We start from the raw sequence: 21242 nt of genomic DNA on the forward strand, positions 1-21242 counted from the left end.
ACAACTGGACAACCTAGAAGAAATGGATACATTCCCAGAAACATACAACTTACCAAGACTGAACCAGGAAGAAACAGAAAATCAAAACAAATCAATTACTAGTAGGGAAATTGAATCAGTAATCAAAAACTTTGCAAAAAGGAAAGCCCAGAATCAGAAGGTTTCACTGGTGAATTCTACCAAACATTTAAAGAAGAATTAACATCAATCCTCATCAAAATCTTCCAAAAAAACTGAAGAGAAGGGAACACTCTCAAACTTTTTTTTACAAGTCCAGAATAATGCTGATTTCAAAGCCAGATAAGGATACTACAGAAAAAGAAATTACAGGCTAATTATCATGATGAATAAAGATGCAAAAATTCTCAACAAAAAATTAGCAAACTGAATTCAACAGCACATAAAAAACATCATACACCATGATCAAGTGAAATTTATCCCTGGGATGCAAGGATGCTTCAACAAAGACAAATCAACAAATATAATATACTGCATTAATAGAATGAAAGATAAAAATTAAGTGATCATCTCAAAATACAAAGAAAAAATACCTGAAAAAATTCATCATGTTTTAATGATAAAAACTCTCAACAGGTTGGGTAAAAAGGGAACATACTTTAACAAAAAAAGTCCATATATGACAATTCCACAACTAACATACTCAATGTCGAAAGATTTAAAGCTTCTCCTTTAAGATCAAGAACAAGACAAGGAAGCCTACTCTCACCATTCCTATTCAATATAGTTTTAGAAGTCCTAGCCAGAGAAATGAGGCAAGAGTAATAAATAAAAGATACACATGTTAGAAAGGAAGAAGTAAAATTATCTCTGTCTGTAATGATATGACTTTATATAAAGAAAACACTAGAGACTACCAAGAACATACACACACACAAAAAACTATTCAGACTAATAAAATAATTCATTAAAGTTTCAGGTTACCAAATCAATATACAAAGATCAGTTACATTTCTATCTGCTAACAAAAACTATCCAACAAATATATAAAGAAATCAATCTCACTATAGCAATAAAAACAATAAAATACTTAGGAACAAATTTAACCAAGGAGATGAAAGAGCTGAACAAAGAAAACTATAAAACAGTGATAAAAAAAAAAAAGGAAATGAAATGAAAGAAGGTACAATGATAATGGAAAGATGTCCCATGTTCATAAATTTAATACTGTTAAAATATCCATAGCACTCAAAGCTATCTATAGATTGAATACAAACCCTATCAAAATCTCAATGACATTTTTCACAAAGCTAGCAGAAAAAAATCCTAAAATGCATATAGAATCACAAAAGACACTGAGTAGCCAAAACAATCTTGAAAAAAAGAAGAAAAAATAAGAACTTCCTTATTTCAAGTGAAAAGTGAAAGTGTTAGTCACTCAGTCATGTCCAACTGTGCAACCCCATGGACTGTAGCCAACCAGATTCCTCTGTCCATGGAATTCTCCAGGCAAGAATACTGGAATGGGTAGCCATTTCCTACTCCAGGGGATCTTCTCAACCCAGTGATCGAACCCAGGCCGCCTGCATTGCAATCCATACTACCAAACTAAAATAATCAAAAGTTTGGTATCAGCATAAAAACAGACACATATCACTGAACAAAATCAAGAATGAGCTCAGAAATAAACCCTGATATATACAGCCAACTAAGGAGATCAGTCCTGGGATTTCTTTGGAAGGACTGATGCTAAAGCTGAAACTCCAATACTTTGGCCATATCATGCGAAGAGTTGACTCATTGGAAAAGACTCTGATGCTGGGAGGGATTGGGGGCAGGAGGAGAAGGAGACGACAGAGGATGAGATGGCTGGATGGCATCACTGACTCGATGGACATGAGTCTGAGTGAACTCCGGGAGTCGGTGATGGACAGGGAAGCCTGGCCTGCTGCGATTCATGGGGTCGCAAAGAGTCGGACACACTGAGCGACTGAACTGAAATGAACTGAATATTTGACAACAGAGCCAAGAATGCTCAATGGAAATAAGATAGTCTCTTTAATAAAACATTTTGGGAAAACTTGATACATACCTGTAAAAGCAACAAATAGGACTTTTATCTTACATTAACACAAAAATTAATTTAAAATGGGTTAAAGGATTAAATTCAAGACTTTGAACCGTAAAGCTCCTAGAAGGAAACAGAGAAAAAAGCTCCCAACATTGGTCTTAACTAAATTTGTGGGGTATGACACCAAAAGTATTAGATTAGTGCAAAAGTGCTTGTGGTTTTGCATTGTTGAATGTTGTCATTTGATATTGGAATGCATTCTTAAATAAATGTGGTTATGTTACACATCATTTTACTGCACAATGTCTAGCTTTATGTTTTTTGCTAATGCCATTACTTGCTGTTTATTTTATATTTATTTTAGAGTATAGAAATGATGTTAGACAAAAAGCAAATTCGAGTGATCTTCTGATTTGAGTTCAAAATGGGTTATAAAGCAGTGGAGACAACTTGCAATAACAATGCATTTAGCACAGGAACTGCTAGTTCAGTTCAGTTCAGTCACTCAGTCGTGACCGACTCTTTGCAACCCCATGAATCGCAGCACGCCAGGCCTCCCTGTCCATCACCATCTCCCGGAGTTCACTCAAACCCATGTCCAACGAGTCGGTGTTGCTATCCAGCCATCTCATCTTCTGTCATCCCCTTTTCCTCCTGCCCCCAATCCCTCACAGCATCAGAATCTTTTCCAATGAGTCAACACTTCACATGAGGTGGCCAAACTACTGGAGTTTCAGCTTTAGCATCATTCCTTCCAAAGAACACCCAGGGCTAATCTCCTTTAGAATGGACTGGTTGGATCTCCTTGCAGTCCAAGGGACTCTCAAGAGTCTTCTCCAACACCACAGTTCAAAAGCATCAATTCTTCGGTGCTCAGCTTTCTTCACAATGAACATACAATGCAGCAGTAGTTCAAGAAGTTTGACAATGGAGACAAGGCCCTTGAAGATGAGGAGCACAGTGGCTGGCCTTTGGAAGTTGACAATGACCAACTGAGAAGATCATCAACACTGACCCTCTTACAACTACATGAGAAGTTGATGAAGACTTAACATCAATCATTCTACAGTCATGAGGCATTTGAAGCAAATTGAAAAGGTGAAAAAGTTCAATAAGTGAGCTGATTGAAAATTAAAAAAAATCATTTTATAAGTGTCATATTCTCTTATTCTACATAACAACAATGAATCATTTCTCAATCATATTGTGATGTGCAACAAAAAGTGGATTTTACACGACAATAACTGGCAATAACCAGCTCAGTGGTTGGACCAAGAAGAAGCTCCAAAGCACTTCCTAAAGTCAAACTTGCATCAAAAAAAGATCATGGTCACTGTTTAGTGGTCTTTTGCCATCTGATCCACCACAGCTTTCTGCATCCTGGCAAAACCATTATATCTGAGAAGTATGCTCAGCAAATTAATGAGATGCACCAAAAACTGCAATGCCTGCATCTGGCATTGGTCAATGGAAAGGGCCCAATACTTCTATATGACAACACCCAACCACACATCACACAACAAATGCTTCAAAAGTTAAATGAATTGGGCTATGAAGTTTGGCCTCATCCACCATATTCATCTGACTTCTTGCCAACCATCTACCACTTCTTCAAGCATCTTGAGAGAGTTAGGCAGGTTGATAGGCAGTCCAGGGCCCTTTAAGGAGAAGGTGAATATTCTCACTCATGCTTTCCTTAAGCCTTGTGCAACAATGTATCTTGTGCAAAAGAACTGGCTTTTCTTTAGATCTGGAGCTAATGAATATACAGCAGCCATACATTTTACTCAAGGAAAATGCTTTTCTTAGACCCCATTATGCTTTTATTAGGCTCTATGTTAATGATTATAATTGTAACAAATCTTGTCTGGGAAACTGTTTCTCAGTAACAATATATCTCATCCATAAATATATTGCCAGGGCAGTGGAAGAAAAATAAATAAATAAATAAATATATTGCCAGGAACTTATTCCTTCTGGCTAAGCTTGTACTGAAGTTATCTCAGGATGCATGCCTTGGGAGAGGGTCTGGTAGAACTTTTACAACCTTGAGGTATTCTTTTTATCTATTCTCAGCAGCCAGTTGAAAAGTATATAATGCTCTGCTTGAACTAGTGAGTTGGGTACTCTTTCTACCACTTTCTGATGTCAGAAGCTTCTATGTCAGAAGCTTTCTCTGTCCTATCAGTTATATAAAATGTTGCTGCACAAAGCTCTGTGTGACTGAGACTGTGTTGGTTCCAGAGTTAAATCTTCTCCTTCGGAGACCACAAACATGGCACCAAACACCATAAGCTATCAATCTCAATAATGTTTTACAAAGAAAATGCTTCTACAACCAGCAAGAGGCAGAAAAGTCTTTCCTAGAGTTTGCTGAATCCCAAAGCATGGATTTTTATGTTTTAAGAATAAACAAACTTATTTCTTGTTGGCAAAAATGTGTTGATTGTAATGGTTCTTATTTTGACTAATAAACATGTATTTGAGCCTAATTATAATAATTTAAAATTCACAGTCTGAAACAATTTTGTTTGCACCAACTTAATACACGTAACAAAAGCAAAAATTGATAAGTGGGACTGCATCAAACTGAAAGCTTCTGCACAGCAAAAGATACAGTCAACAAAATGAAAAGGCAATTTAAGGAATGAGAGAAAGTATTTCCAAATCATATATTGGATAAGGAGCTAATATTGAAAATATGTAAGGAATTCATACAACTCAAGATAAATTTCAAAAAAAAAAAAAAACTTGATTAAATAATGGGCAAAAGATCTGAATAGATATTTTTCCAAAGAAGACACACAGATGGGCTACAGACACATTAGTCATCAGAGAAATGCAAATGAAAACCACAATGAGATATCACCTCACACCTGTCAGAATAGCTATCTTCAAAAAGAACACAAATAACATCAGTGGACAAGAATGCAGAGAAGAACCCTCCAACACTGTTGTAGGAAATGCAAATTGGTACAGATACTACAGAAAACAGTATGAAGCTTTCTGAACAAACTAAGAATAGAAATACCATATAGCCTGACATACATCCAAAAAGAGACAAAAATACTAATTCAAAAATATACATACACCCCAACATTCAAGCAGCATTATTTACACTTGACAGGATATGAAAGCAACCTAAGTGTCCATCAACAGATGAGTGGATGAAGATGTGGTATATACACACAATTGAACACTACTTAGCCATAGAAAAGAATCAAAATTTGCCATTTGCAACAACATGGATGGACTTGGAGGGTATTATGCCTAGTGAAATAAGTCACACAGAGAAAGATAAATACTGTATGTCCCTTATACATGGGATCAAAAAAATAAAGCAGTGAATATAACAACAACAAGGAAAAAAAAAAAAAACAGATTCACAGATATAGAGAACTAACTAGTGGTTACCAGTGGAGAGAGCAAGGAGGGGAGGGGAAAGATTGGGGAAGGAGATTCAGTTCAGTTCAGTCACTCAGTCGTGTCCGACTCTTTGGGACCCCATTAATCACAGCATGCCAGGCCTGCCTGTCCATCACCAACTCCCAGAGTTCACTCAAACTCACGTCCATCGAGTCGGTGATGCCATCCAGCCATCTCATCCTTTGTTGTTCCCTTTTCCTGCTGCCCCCAATCTTTCCCAGCATCAGAGTCTTTTCCAATGAGTCAACTCTTCACATGAGGTGGCCAAAGAACTGGAGTTTCAGCATTAGCATCATTCCTTTGAAAGAACACCCAAGATTGATCTCCTTTAGAATGGACTGGTTGGATCTCCTTGCAGTCCAAGGGATTCTCAAGAGTCTTCCCCACCACCAAAGTTCAAAAGCATCAGTTCTTCAGCGCTCAGCTTTCTTCATAGTCCAACTCTCACATCCATACATGACCACTGGAAAAACCATAGCCTTGACTAGACAGACCTTTGTTGGCAAAGTAATGTCTCTGCTTTTGAATATGCTATGTAGGTTGGTAATAACTTTTCTTCCAAGGAGTAAGCGTCTTTTAATTTCATGGCTGCAGTCACCATCTGCAGTGATTTTGGAGCCCAAAAAAAGAAAGTCTGACACTGTTTCCCCATCTATTTCCCATGAAATGATGGAACCATTTGATCTTCGTTTTCTGAATGTTGATCTTTAAGCCAACTTTTTCACTCTCCTCTTTCACTTTCATCAAGAGGCTTTTTAGTTCCTCTTCACTTTCTGCCATAAGGGTGGTGTCATCTGCATATCTGAGGTTATTAATATTTCTCCCAGCAATCTTGATTCCAGCTTGTGCTTCTACCAGCCCAGTGTTTCTCATGATGTACTCTGCATAGAAGTTAAATAAGCAGGGTGACAATATACAGTCTTGACGTACTCCTTTTCCTATTTGGAACCAGTCTGTTGTTCCATGTCCGGTTCTAACTGTTGCTTCCTGACCTGCATATAGGTTTCTCAAGAGGCAGGTCAAGCAGTCTGGTATTCCCATCTCTCAAAATTTTCCACAGTTTATTGTGATCCACACAGTCAAAAGCTTTGGCATAGTCGATAAAGCAGAAATAGATGTTTTTCTGGAGCTCTCTTGCTTTTTCCATGATCCAGCAGATGTTGGCAATTTGATCTCTGGTTCCTCTTCCTTTTCTAAAACCAGCTTGAACATCTGGAAGTTCATGGTTCACGTATTGCTGAAGCCTGGCTTGGAGAATTTTGAGCATTATTTTACTAACGTGTGAGATGAGTGCAATTATGTGGTAGTTTGAGCATTCTTTGGCATTGCCTTTCTTTGGGATTGGAATGAAAACTGACCTTTTCCAGTCCTGTGGCCACTGCTAAGTTTTCCATATTTGCTGGCATATTAAGTGCAGCAGAGGTACAAATTATTACATATAAAATAAATAAGCTACAAGGATATATTATATAGCATAGGGAAGATAGCCAATATTTTATATGGCGACCCACTCCAATATCCCTGCGAAAAAATCATATGGATAGAGGAGCCTGGTGGGCTACAGTCCATAGTGTCACACATAGTCATATATGACTGAGCAACTGAGCACAAAGAAATTGAGTTCAACCTTTAAAAATTCTGAATCACTATGTTGTATACCTGTAACTTACATAATATTGTACATCAACTACCTCAATTTTAAATAAAACAAGATAAACATATATAAGAAAGAAGAATATCTGAAAGGATATATTTATCAGGGCATAATTCAACCAAAAAAAAAAAAAAAAGGCATATTAAATGAAACAAGTCCTATAATTAGCCAGTACTGCTACTGTCCTAATTCTCTTTTCACTTTTCTTTTAGGTGGGCCACAGAAAATTTTTCTTAGGCAGAGGAAAAAAAAACGGTATCTTTACATTTCACTCTTTATCCTTGTTAGAGGTGATACTACACAACTGTGAGTGATCCAGGTAGCCAGAAGAATGAGAGCTCTTCAAAGTTCATACTCGAACAGAAAGCCATAAGAGCTGCCTTGATGTCTAGAACTGCTTCCTCCAGCTGTGCTGAGGTGGGTTTTTCCATGTCCAGACTCAATAAAATGTGTAGAGCTTTCTGAACTGATAATAGAACTTACTGCAGTAATGAATACAAAATAAACATCCCATATGAAGTGGAACTTATTAAATAAAAACAAAAGGTATGTGAACCAAGATATGCTAAAGGCCAAAGCCAGCCCTCTAAAATACACATTTACATATGTCAAAGCATGACTAACATATAATCATGATGGTATCTTGTTCCCTAAGGCCAGAATTTGAAAACTAGGGTAATTAACAGTGTTTAATTTGTATTTTCCCAGTGGATAGCTTCAGTTCCTTTCCTACATCTCTTCTACATCTCAAACTCATGTCCATTGAGTCAGTAATGCCATCCAACCATCTCATCCTGTCTTGTCCCTTTCTCCTCCTGGCTTTAATCTTCCCCAGCATCAGGGTCTTTTCCAATGAGTCGGTTCTTCTCATCGCGTGGCCAAAGTATTGGAGTTTCAGCTTCAGCATCAGTCCTTCTAATAAGTATTCAAGACTGATTTCCTTTAGGGTTGACTGGTTGGATCTCCTTGCAATCCAAGAGACTCTCAAGAGTCTTCTCCCACACCACAGTTCAAAAGCTAAATATAAATGGTAATTATTTTTTAAAAGTCACTACTCACATGAAGAGTGAAAGGGAAACTCACCTCCAGGCACGCTGTACCATGCAGCACCATTGGTCGTTCCTTCTACAAAGCTGCTGTCATCATCATTCTTGCGACATGGGGGCCGATCTGGGTCCGACATTGGGGGGTTGAAGGATGAGTATGCCCGAGCTAAGCTTTGGAAGATGTCATCATCTGGGCAGGAGCTGTATTCGTGAGCACTACCTGGAAAACAAAGCCACAACACTAAAGAAACTGACACAAACCAACTAGTACTGCATGTTTTCTGCAGATTGATTTAGTGTTGATCTCCTGCTGATGCATTTTTAGTTACATCACTATGGGAAAGGAGTGAAGGCTTAAGTACTCAACAATTACACTTAGTTTTCTTTCAGGTTTTATACAGTCCACTGCTGATACTGCAAAGTAGAAATTGAGTAAAATGTACATTCTTCTAATGAATTGAAAGCTTCATAAGAAAAGAGATAAGCACATAGTAAATTGGACTTGGGAAGACAGGAGATTTCCATTGTTAAAATTTTTAATTTATAAATTGTGCCTGTACAAATCCAATAGGCACTGTAAACCACTGTCACACATATTCTTCAGTATCTGAATTTACAGTTTTTAAAAACCTCCTACTACTGAAATAAATAATATATATTTTGGTACACAGTATTCTTATTCTGTATTATCAAATATGCCAGTCCTTTAAATTTCCAAGCTATTGACAAACCATAAAGTCTAAATTTCAAAAGTTTCCTGCATTGGTGCTTTCAAATTGTGGTGCTGGAGAAGACTCTTGAGCATTCCTTGGACAGCAAGAAGGTCAACCCAGTCAATCCTAAAGGAAATCAACACTAAACATTCATTGAAAACACTGATGCTGAAGCTGAAGCTCCAATACTTTGGCAACCTGATGTGAAGAGCTGACTCACTAGAATAGACTCTGATGCTAAGAAAGACTGAGGGCAGGAGGAATAGGGGATGATAGAGGATGAGATGGCTGGATAGTATCATCAACTCAATGGATATGAATTTGAGCAAACTCTGGGAGACAGTGAAGGACAGGGAAGCCTGGCATGCTGCAGTCCACAGGGTCACAAAGAATCAGACATGACTTAGCGTCTGAACAACAACAATACCCTGTATTACAAAGACCTAACTCTTCAAAGTCTCCTGAAAATTGATTCAAAGCAGGTAATTTCTTGGAACAACAAAAATTAAGCTGAGAATATCTATCTGGCTAAAGTTTGCTGTGTCTGAAGATTAGCTAAAAGTAGTTAAAGAAAATCAAAGCATCACTTCTTCTCCCTGACACCACCAAGAAACAGTTCCAAATGTAGAAGTGTGAATGCATAATAAGACACATGCAGAGATATTCATGGGCCCCTGATGGAGTTCTAAAAGTTTGCCTTCAGTTTTAAGCTGTCTTGTACATAAAGCTACATAGATTCATTATTCCTCCATTTATCAGAATCCAAGAGTTACCCAAGTTCACAACTTTAGTTTTTCCCCTTTCTCTTACCTAAGTAATTATGTTTCTCTTCATTTAATTTTTTTTTTTAAATTACAGTCTTTTGTTGCCAGATATATACCAATGCCATATGAAACAGGGGATATTCCAGTTCAACAGATGTATTTCTATAGGCAAAATCACTGAACAACCAGTTCCTTAAAAGAATATTACAGAAATCATTCAATAAACCCTTGTAAAGTAATTGTAAACCTTGAATCAGTTAGAGAAACAGGAAGAACACCTACCACTCCGTGTCTCATCATATGGATAATTGGCCACAAGGTCTCCCCCATGAAGATTGGCAGAGAGCACAAAAGGAATATCCATAATCCAATGAATGACAGCCTTCGTCTCAGGAGCAAGCTGTATTAAAGATTAGAGGTTAAAAGGATTCTAAATGTGGCAGTCGTTGGTGGGGTCACTTGACAGAAAAGACATATAAAAGGTAAGAACAATGACAACTGAAATCTTGTCATATTCCAAGCACTCTGTGATTGTTTTCATAGAAAAAAGAAAAGAGAAGCATTCCTCATCTCTATCTTTCTCAGACTTATAATAAAAAATATTTCTATTTCCTTAAAAGTTCTATTTAAAGGCTGCCAGTTTTCTTTCTTTGTAACTTGAAAAACAGCATACAAATCATTTACAAATTTGGGTACATCTCCATCTGAACTTGTTAATAATAATGATAAGACAAGGAGAAAAGAAAATAGCTGAGCCAAACAAGGTTCTTCTTTATGGTGGTTCAACTCAAGAAAGGTGGTAGATTTTCTTTCCAAGTTTTGTATACTATTTCTCCAATTCCCTTCAACCACTTCAACATTTTTCCTATAAAAAAAATTAAATTGGGTCTTTTTCAGATTTCACCACCAAATAATGTACTTTGGGATGATCACCTCAAATTTTATTTTTTTCTTTTTATTTTTTAAATATAAATTTAAGACAACAGCAATTTAGGAATTCATGTGGTCTTTTGAAAGATTCACAGCCCCTCTTACCTTGGAAGCAAAACAAAGGAGGAAAGAAATCTACACCAAAGAATTAATCTGAGCCAAAAGCTTGACACGTTTATGTGATGTGTTTTTAATAGCAACTAGGAAGACTCTCAAACTCCCAATTACCTTTTTTATTTGATTCCCACCACCACCACCCACCCCCCCCCCCCCCCACCACCACTGGAAATATGGTTCACATTGTTCTTAGGGACAGAATATCTAAAAACCACTGGATTATATACTTCACATGGGTGAGTTCTATGTTATGTAAATCATATGTTAATAAACCTGCTTTTTAAAAAGAGAAAAAGAAAAAATAATACAGTCCTGAGTACACAAAATAGTATGTGACTACTGGATTTTTGCCTACTGTTAGTTCCTATGCAGAGACTATTTCTTACATATATTGCATACACTGTTCATGTTACTAAATGTTCAAAAACAAACTCCACAATTTGATCAGTTAAAGTTAATTTCTCTTTGACTATTAATAGAGTCTTTTAGGCTGACTAAATGCTGAACTATCCTCAGTACTGTAATCACATATTTAACTAATCCATAGAGGCGGCTTTGGAGCACCCCTAAATGGGGCTGGTTAAGCCAGTCCTTAACAGAATCTAGAGCCAAATATAACCTATTTTTTAAACTTTCATTGAGAGACTATAACTACAGTTCAAATGTTATGCTCTATAATTATATAGCTTGGCTCTTAAAATATATCAAAGCCATGTTTATTCTATATTCTTCACAACTCTAGCCACTAAAGGCAAGTATTTAATATAATTATTTGATGTAATCATTGTTTGGATGCAATCCAAGCCAAGGCCCATATACTGAGCCCAGACAATGGTGGACATAACCAGACTGAAGACCTCGAGGGCAGATGAGAAATGATTCAGCAGGAAGAACTCCAGGGAACAGAAGGAACTCTGTGCTCAGAAAGGTTCAGAAGAGCAAAGAGAGCATCTGGAGGACTTGGTAAAAATGTATGTTCCTTTCCATCACTCAACCCCATTGCATATACACCCCAGACTTCCTGATTCAACATTCACAGGAATCTGAATTTTTTAATTGACATATAGTTGATGTACAATATTACATGAGTTTCAGGTATACAGCATAGTGATTTTCAATTTTTAAAGGTTATATTCCATTTATAGTTATTATAAAATACTGGCTATATTCCCTGTGCTGTACAATATATCCTTGCGGCTTATTTATTTTATTCATGTAGTTTGACCCTCGTAATCCCCTACCCCTATCTATCTCTTCCCCTTCCCCCTCCCCACTGGTAACCACTAGTTCTCTATATCTGTGAGTCTGCTTCTTTTTTGTTATAGTCACTAGTCTGTTTTATATTTTAGATTTCACAAATAGGTGATATCATACAGTATTTATCTATCTCTGTCTGATTTAGTCCACTTAATATCATCCATATCCATCCATGTTGTTGTAAATGGCAACATTTTACTCTTTTTTATGGTTGAGTAGTTTTCCATTATGTGTGTATGTGTGTGTGTGTGTGTGCTTCTTTATCTAGTATCTGTTGCTTCCATATCTTATCTACTGTAAATAAAGAATCTGCCTTTTTAATCCTTCATTCCTACAACTCTATAGTTTTAAAACCACTCTAATGATACAGCATCTTCCCTCATAGCTCAGTTGGCAAAGAATCTGCCTGCAATGCAGGAGATCTGGATTCGATCCCTGGGTTGGAACAATCCCCTGGGGAAAGGAAAGTATACCCGCTCCAGTATTCTGGCCTGGAGAATTCCATGGGCTATATAGTCCATGGGGTCGCAAAGAGTGAGACACGACTAAGCAACTTTCACTTTGTAATGATACAGAGAAGAGATTGATAGTTGCCAGAAGCAAATTACAAACTTTGGATTATAAAATAAATCCTAGATATGTAATGTATAGCATGGAGAATATAGTTAATAATACTGTATTGTACACTTGAAAGTTGCTAAGAGAAAACATCTTAAAAGTTCTCATCACAAACAAGAAAAAAAAAAAGTGTAACTCTGTATGGTGATAAATGCTAACTAGACTTATTATACAATCATCTCACAATATATACAAATATCAAATCAATATGTTATATGCTTCAAATTAAATAGTTATAAATTAATTATATCTATAGGTATGTATCTGTATCAATACCTATCTATGTCTATAGATATATATAAACACAGAACCTACATACCTACATTTGAGCTATTTCAAATCCTAAAAGATGATGCTGTGAAAGTGCTGCACTCAATATGCCAGCAAATTGGGAAAACTCAGCAGTGGCCACAAGACTGGAAAAGGTCAGCTTTCAGTCCAATCCTTAAGAAAGGCAATGCCAAAGAATGGTTAAACTACCACACAATTGCACTCATCTCACATGCTAGTAAAGTAATGCTCAAAATTTTCCAAGCCAGGTTTCAACAGTATGTGAACCAAACCATGAACTTCCAGATGTTCAAGCTGGTTTTAGAAAAGGCAGAGGAACCAGAGATCAAACTGCCAACATCTGCTGGATCATCAAAAAAGCAAGAGAGTTCCAGAAAAACATTTACTTCTGCTTTATTGACTATTCCAAAGCCTTTGACTGTGTGGATCACAATAAACTGTGGAAAATTCTGAAAGAAATGGGAATACCAGACCACCTGACCTGCCTCCTGAGAAATCTGCATGCAGGTCAGGAAGGAACAGTTAGAACTGGACATGCAACAACAGACTGGTTCCAAATTGGGAAAGGAGTACCTCCTTTCCCAAGCTATATATCATCAGCCAGCTTATTTAACTTATATACATCATGAGAAATGCTGGGCTGGAAGAAGCACAAGCTGGAATCAAGATTGATGGGAGAAATATCAATAACCTCAGATATGAAGATGACACCATCCTTATGGCAGAAAGTGAAGAACTAAAGAGCCTCTTGACGAAAGTGAAAGAGGAGAGTGAAAAAGTTGGCTTAAAGCTCAACATTCAGAAAACGAAGATCATGGCATGCAGTCCCATCACTTCATGGCAAATAGATGGGGAAACAGTGGAAACAGCGAGAGACTTCATTTTGGGGGCTCCAAAATCACTGCAGATGGTGGCAGAAACCATGAAATTAAAAGACGTTTACTCCTTGTAATGAAAGTTATGACCAACCTAGATAGCATATTCAAAAGCAGAGACATGACTTTGCCAACAAAGATCTGTCTAGTGAAGGCTATGGTTTTTCCAGTGGTCATGTATGGATGTGAGAGTTGGACTGTAAAGAAAGCTGAGCACCAAAGAACTGATGCTTTTGAACTGTGGTGCTGGAGAAGACTCCTGAGAGTCCTTGGACTGCAAGGAGACCCAACCAGTCCATCCTAAAGGAAATCAGTCATGCATGTTCATTGGAAGGACTGATGCTGAAGCTGAAACTCCAATACTTTGGCCAGCTGATGCGAAGATCTGACTTATTTGAAAAGACCCTGATGTTGGGAAAGATTGACGGCAGGAGGAAAAGGGGACGACAGAGGATGAAATGGTTGGATGGCATCACCGACTCAATGGACATGAGTTTGAGTAAACTCCGGGAGTTGGTGATGTACAGGGAGACCTGGCGTGCTTCATGCCATGGCATTGCAGAGTTGGACATAACTGAAAGACTGAACTGAACTGGACATACCTACAACACATTAAAAGGCTAAGAGTGAAGCGAGAAAGGGGTGATGTGTAATAACATTAATGAAATGCCTACTATGTATCTTGTACTGGGCCATATCAAAACACTGTCTAAGCCTAATTGGCAAAGATGGAAAAAGGAGATAAGGCAGACATGGGCAATATCATCCATGATTTAAGCCGATTTACTGAAGATTTAGTAAAATATAAACAAATCTTGCTTCTGTTCCTGAAAAGAGTTCAAAACTTAATTTTTATATGTTTCTCTTATTACCTTTATAATTACCAGGAAAGGTATTGGCATTGAGACTTTTTAAAATAAAAGCTCTAATTTTTTTTAAGTTTCATGAACATGCATCTTTTTAAAGTATTTCTTAAACTAGATATATGAAAATATCTAATATAAAGCTTACAGAAATATTATATAGGTTCCATTGGAGAAAAGGATGGCAGTGCTGGCTGAAAATGGCAGCATTTTCACTAAAACTGTTAATCTAATATCCTGTCAACATAAGTTTATTTCATGATTGTTCTGATTGGTAACAAGAATTCTTTTTCTCGTTGCTTAGTTTCTTTTTTTCTATACAATAGTATAAGATGTTTATCAGTTTTCATAAGCAGTAGACAAAAAGTAAAAGATAATTGCAATTGCAAGCCATAATAGTAACATGATTAACTTAACAATGTAAAATAATTACATACAATTTTGGGGTCAAGTAGAGTGATGTGGTAAGTGGAAGTGCATACATACACATGTTTTCATCCACCTAGTCAATCTATGTTTTTTGGCTGGTGCATTTAACCCATTTACATTTAAAGTAATTATTAATATACATGATACTGTTACCATTTTATTAATTGTTTGGGGTTTATTTTCTGTAGGTCTTTTCCTTTTCTTGTGTTTCCTGCCCAGAGAAGTTCCTTTAGCATTTGTTTTCAAGCTGGTCTGGTGGTGCCTCATTCTCTTAACCTTTGCTTGTCTGGAAAGCTTTTGATTTCTCTATCAACTCTGAAGGAGAGTTTTGCTGGGTAGAGTATTCTTGGTTGTAGGTTCTTCCCTTTCATCACTTTAAATGTATCATGCCATTCCCTCTGGCTTGTAGAGTTTCTGTTGAGAAATCAGCCTGATGTGAGTTCCTTTATGTTATTTGTTGTTTTTCCCTTGTTGCTTTCAATATGTTATCTTTGTCTTTAATTTTTGTCAATTTGATCACTATGTGCTTTGATGTGTTCCTCCATGGGTTTATTCTGCCTGGGACTGTCTGTGTTTTCTGGACTTGGTTAACTAGTTCCTTCCCTATGGTAGGGAAGTTTTCAGTTATTATGTCTTCAAATATATTCTCAGGACCTTTCTCTCTCTCTTCTCCTTTTGGGACTTCTGTAATGCAAATGTTGCTGCATTTAATATTGTCCCATAGATCTCTCAGGCTGTCTTCATTTCTTTTCATTCTTTTTTCTATATTCTGTTCTGTGGCAGTGATTTCCACCATTCTGTCCTCGAGGTCATTTATCTTTCTGCCTCAGTTATTCTGCTATTGATTCCTTCACATCTTCTCCATTGTTTTCCCAAGATCCTAGACCATCTTCATTATTCATTACTCTGAATTGTTTCTCTGGAAGGTTGCCTGTCCCCACTACAGTTAGTTATCTTTCTGGGGTTTTATCTTGTCCCTTCATCTGGGACATAACTTTCTGCTTTTTCATCATGATTCAGTTCAGTTCAGTTCAGTCACTCAGTCATGTCCAACTCTTTGCGACCCTGTGAATTGCAGCACACCAGGCCTCCCTGTCCATCACCAACTCCCGGAGTTCACTCACGCTCACATCTATCAAGTCAGTGATGCCATCCAGCCATCTCATCCTCTGTCATCCCCTTTTCCTCCTGCCCCCAATCCGTCCCAGCATTAGAGTCTTTTCCAATGAGTCAACTCTTCGCAAGAGGTGGCCTAAGTATTGGAGTTTCAGCTTTAGCATCATTCCTTCCAAAGAAATCCCAGGGCTGATCTCCTTCAGAATGGACTGGTTGGATCTCCTTGCAGTCCAAGGGACTCTCAAGAGTCTTCTCCAACACCACAGTTCAAAAGCATCAATTCTTCAGCGCTCAGCTTTCTTCATAGTCCAACTCTCACTTCCATACATGACCACTGGAAAAACCATAGCCTTGATTAGACGGACCTTTGATGGCAAAGTAATGTCTCTGCTTTTCAATATGCTATCTAGGTTGGTCATAACTTTTCTTCCAAGGAGTAAGCATCTTTTAATTTCATGGCTGCCGTCACCATCTGCAGTGATTTTGGAGCCCCAAAAAATAAAGTCTGACACTGTTTCCACTGTTTCCCCATCTATTTCCCATGAAGTGATGGGACCAGATGCCATGATCTTCGTTTTCTGAATGTTGAGCTTTAAGCCAACTTTTTCACTCTCCTCTTTCACTTTCATCAAGAGGCTTTTAAGTTCCTCTTCACTTTCTGCCATAAGGGTGGTGTCATCTGCATATCTGAGGTGATTGATGTTTCTCCCAGCAATCTTTATTCCAGCTTGTGCTTCTTCCAGTCCAGCATTTCTCATGATGTACTCTGTATATAAGTTAAATAAGCAGGGTGACAATATACAGCCTTGACGTACTCCTTTTCCTATTTGGAACCAGTCTGTTGTTCCATGTCCAGGTCTAACTGTTGCTTCCTGACCTGCATATAGGTTTCTCAAGAGGCAGGTCAGGTGGTCTGGTATTCCCATCTCTTTCAGAATTTTCCACAGTTTATTGTGATCCACATAGTCAAAGGCTTTGGCATAGTCAATAAAGTAGAAATAGATGTTTTTCTGGAACTCTCTTGCTGTTTCCATGATCCAGCGGATGTTGGCAATTTGATCTCTGGTTCCTCTGCCTTTTCTATCATGATTAGCTTTCTGTAATGTGTTTTTTGTTTTAGCTGCTATGAGACTGTGGTTCTTCTTGCTTCTTCTGTATGCCCTCTGATGGAAGAGGCTAAGAGGCTTGTGTATGGTTCCTGATGGGAGGGACTGGTAGTGGGAAAAACTGGGTCTTGCTCTGGTGGGCAGGGCATTGCTCAGTAAAGCTTTAATCCAATTATCTGTTTATGGGTGTGGTTACACTCCCTCCCTGATAGTTTTTTGGCCTGAGCAACCCAGCCCTGGGGTCTTTGGGCTCTATGGTAGAGTTAATAGTGACCTCCACGAGGGCTTTCATCAAGGAAGATTGTCCCAGACTACTGCTGCCAGTGTCCCAGTCCCTGTGGTGAGCCCCTGCTGACCCACACCTCAACAGGAAACCCTTCATTTTGGTTCAGTCTTCTGTGGAGTCACTGTTCCTTTCCTCTGGGTCTTGGTGTGCACAGGATTTTTATTTGTGCCCTCCAAAACTGGAGTTTCTGTTTCCCCCAGTCCTGTGGAAGTCCTATAGTCAAATCCTACTGGCCCTCAAGGTCAAGTTCCTTGGGAATTCCTAGTCCCTTTGTTGGATCCCCAGGCAGAGAAGCCTGATGTGGGGTTCAGAATCTTTACAACAGTGAGAGAACTTCTTTGGTATTATTGTTCTCCAGTTTTCAGGTCATCCACCAGCAGGTATGGAATTTGATTTTATCATGATTGCACCCCTTCTATCATTTCTCTGTGGTCTCTTCTTTGTCTTTAGATGTGGAGTATCCTTTTGTGGTGGGTTCCAGTGTCCTCCTATTGATGGTCGTTCAACAGCTAGTTGTGATTTTAATGCTCTCACAGAAGAAGATGCTCTCATTTCTTAGTTGTAACAGACAGCATGTGCAATGAGGAAAATTTGGGAAGATAGACACACTAAGCTTTCAGAACAATTTTTCGCTTCTGTCTTATGCATGTCACACAGGACTATCCTCTTTTCCCTTCTGATTACCCCTGCCCTTTTCTTTTCTAGCCCTCCCTTCTCCCAGGAAAAGTGGTTTAGGAGCAGAAAAAATGAAGACCTGTGACTCAGAGGCAAGAGTGTTTACATCACCCATTTATCACATTCTGCCAAAATCCTTGGCCCCAGGCAGCCCTTTTACAGACTGATCCTCATTTATAGACTCAGCCCAGGTTTCTAGGATGAATTCTAAATATAGACAGGAAAATTTTAAGAATTTTATACAAAAAAAAAAAAATTTTTATACAAATAATCTGAGACTCCCTTTCTCCTGGATCTTCTAACAAGTGTCCCAGCCATGTGCTGAGTGCATGTCTGGAGCTCCAACAGCTGGTTTTCAGATGTTGTGATATGCTTGCCAGGCTGGATTGAACTCATTCATAATAGGCTTCAAGCCTACTATATGTTAGATTCAAATAGGAATTCTAATTCTTTTAATCAAGGGAATGAAATCTAAAATCAAAAAGAAAAACAGCTATATAAACAAATAGTATGACATATGACATATGTCATATGACATATATAAAGTTCTATATAACTATAAGCACCAGGCTGGAAGTATATATAAAAAACATAAAGGCAGGCTTAACAGAATGTCTGGAAGAGCAGAGAAAGGCTTCACAGAGGAGCTGATATGGAAGGAAAGTGAAAAGCACTGTGAACAGCTGGAATAAGCACACATATGAAGATATAAAGTTATTAGAAGATGGTACACTTAAGGAGTACATGGCATATCAAAGCCAGATTAAGGAGTGGCTGAGCTGGCAGCTGCTAGGGGCCAAGGGAAATTTGAATGGTCCTGGAGCTATAATAAAATGACTGTCCTTTCCAATCTCTCATTTATAAAGGTACTAGAAGAAGTTGATAAGTAAGAGTGGAATTGCCAGGAAAGACACAAGAGGCAGAGGGACCAGTAGTCCTCACCATTCCTCCATAATGGGCTCACCTCCTCTCCATGGAACTAAAAACAGCATTCAAACAGTATAAGCTTCAAACTCAATGTTTAGTGGGTGGGTGGGTGTCCATTTGACCCTGTGGTCCATAATAAAGCACTGAGAAACAATGCTGACACAGTAGTAAGAATTCTAGATCCTGGCCTCAAGCCCTTCATATGTACTAACTCACTCAATCCTCTCAACCACTCTATGCAATAGATACTACAATCATCTCCATATTTCAAATGAAGACAAAGAAGCACACAGTGGTTAAATAACTTTGCAAAACTCATACAGCAAGGACAGAACCAACATTTGAACCAAGGTGGCTGCCTCCAGAATCTTCACACTAAATCATCACAGTGGCCTCACATTTTAAGTTTTTACTTTATTCTTTGGAGCAATGGAGACCTGACAAGTTTAGAGTTTTTAACCAATAGAGCATTTATTTCTGTATGAAAATCACTCCAGAGGAATTTGAGAAGACTGAAAGGAGTTGGGAGAGGCTGAACCCAAAACAAGGATGGGGGCTACTTTCCTCATCAGAGCAGAAGACCATAGGGCCTGAGTTTTCAGAGAAGAGAGAGGCTGAGAGTGTCACCAAGATCTGGTAACATGTGTAGGGAGTGGTGACAGACAGAAAATTCAAGGTCTTAATGATTGAGTAAATGAGAGAATAGTGTTTTCTCAGAAAAAAATTTATTTCTGGCCATGCTAAGTTTGAGGCCCTAGATGTCACCACATAAAGGGACTGAGTGAGTAAGTAAAGAGATCTGGTAGAATCTGTATAATCAACAACACACTGAAGGTACAGAAGAGGATAGAAACCAAGGGAGAGAAATAAGGGTAGCAGATGGGACCCTAAAGGCCAGTGTTTAAGCCAAGGCAGAAGAAGCAGGGAAAGAAACTCAGAAGTGACTTAAAAGGTACTAGAAGAGGTAGAAGAAAATAGAGTTGTGCAAAGCAGGAGAAAGTTCTGGAAAAGAAGAAAAAGTCAACAGTGTAAAATGCTATAGGAGAAGCAAATCAAATGTGCTGTTAGTGTTAGTCACTCAGTCGTGCCTGACTCTTTGCGACCCCATGGACTGCAGCCTGCAGTCCATGAGATTTTCCCGGCAAGGATACTGGAGCGGGTTGCCATTTCCTTCTTCAGGGGATCTTCCCAACCCAGGGTTTGAACCCGGGTCTCCTACACTGCAGGCAGATTATTTACTGACTGAGCTTCGCTCGGCAGCTCGGCTCCCAGGCCGCAGTCCTCCGTGGTCTCCCCCTTCGCCAGAACCACCTCAGCATCGGTGGTGACCATGGTCCAGGCCTGCAGCTTGGCCCCACTGCTCCCGCGCGCCAATGTGCTGATAAAGAGCCCCTAAATAGGCCAAAAATACTTTCTAGACAACTGGGTTCCTCCCTCCTTCCCTTACTGTTACATTCAATGTCATAAATTCATGACCAATTTTAGTGGCAGGACTAGTTTCCAGGCCCCAGGCTCCTGCCTTGACTTTCACAGCCACAGGGAAGTGTCCCATACAAGCATTCATGACACTTCTGCATCCTTCATTGTTATGAAGATAATAGATGTATTTCCTTAGGCTGGAGGAACAGAACCCAAGAAAACCATACATGTTCTCTACCTTTGTGTTTTGATCCACAATTTTCTTCAGATTTTTCAACAGATGATTATTTGGACCACCTTCTTTCTCATTAATATAAACTATTCTGTCCAGGTCAGGAAAGTTCCGGTTCAGATCTATTCCCTGGGCATTGCTTCGACCCACGAACCAGTCCTTCAGCTCACCAAGCTAGAAAAAAAAAACAGAGGAAAATCATCAGTTATTTATTGTTAATGTTATCATTTATTTAAAGTCTTCATTAATGGCTTTTAAAATAATTTATAAGACTATTCATTTCAACAATATCCTCCTACAGTGGCATTTTATTATCTAACTGATACACACATGAAAGTATCAGGTTTAAAGCATTTTTTATGGATATTTTCAAAACATTTTCAATGAACAATATTTTAAATGTTAATTATATATACAAGATATTCAACATCAAACTGCATATATGTTAGCTATTAATGTAGATGGCATG

General features: G+C 38.3%; 1 protein-coding gene across 1 annotated transcript in view; it reads right to left on the minus strand.

Annotated features, from left to right (window-relative positions):
• Positions 1-21242, minus strand: part of CPE (carboxypeptidase E) — a 157358-nt gene that overhangs the window by 30025 nt on the left and 106091 nt on the right. The window contains exons 3-5 of the mRNA XM_025268230.2: positions 20780-20947; positions 9915-10032; positions 8193-8375 (exon numbers count right to left, since the gene is read on the minus strand). Coding sequence (XP_025124015.2) covers positions 8193-8375; positions 9915-10032; positions 20780-20947 — 469 coding nt within the window. The remainder of the gene's footprint in view (positions 1-8192; positions 8376-9914; positions 10033-20779; positions 20948-21242) is intronic.

Source organism: Bubalus bubalis, chromosome 17, assembly GCF_019923935.1.
Source record: "Bubalus bubalis isolate 160015118507 breed Murrah chromosome 17, NDDB_SH_1, whole genome shotgun sequence".
NCBI classification, from domain to species: domain Eukaryota; kingdom Metazoa; phylum Chordata; class Mammalia; order Artiodactyla; family Bovidae; genus Bubalus; species Bubalus bubalis.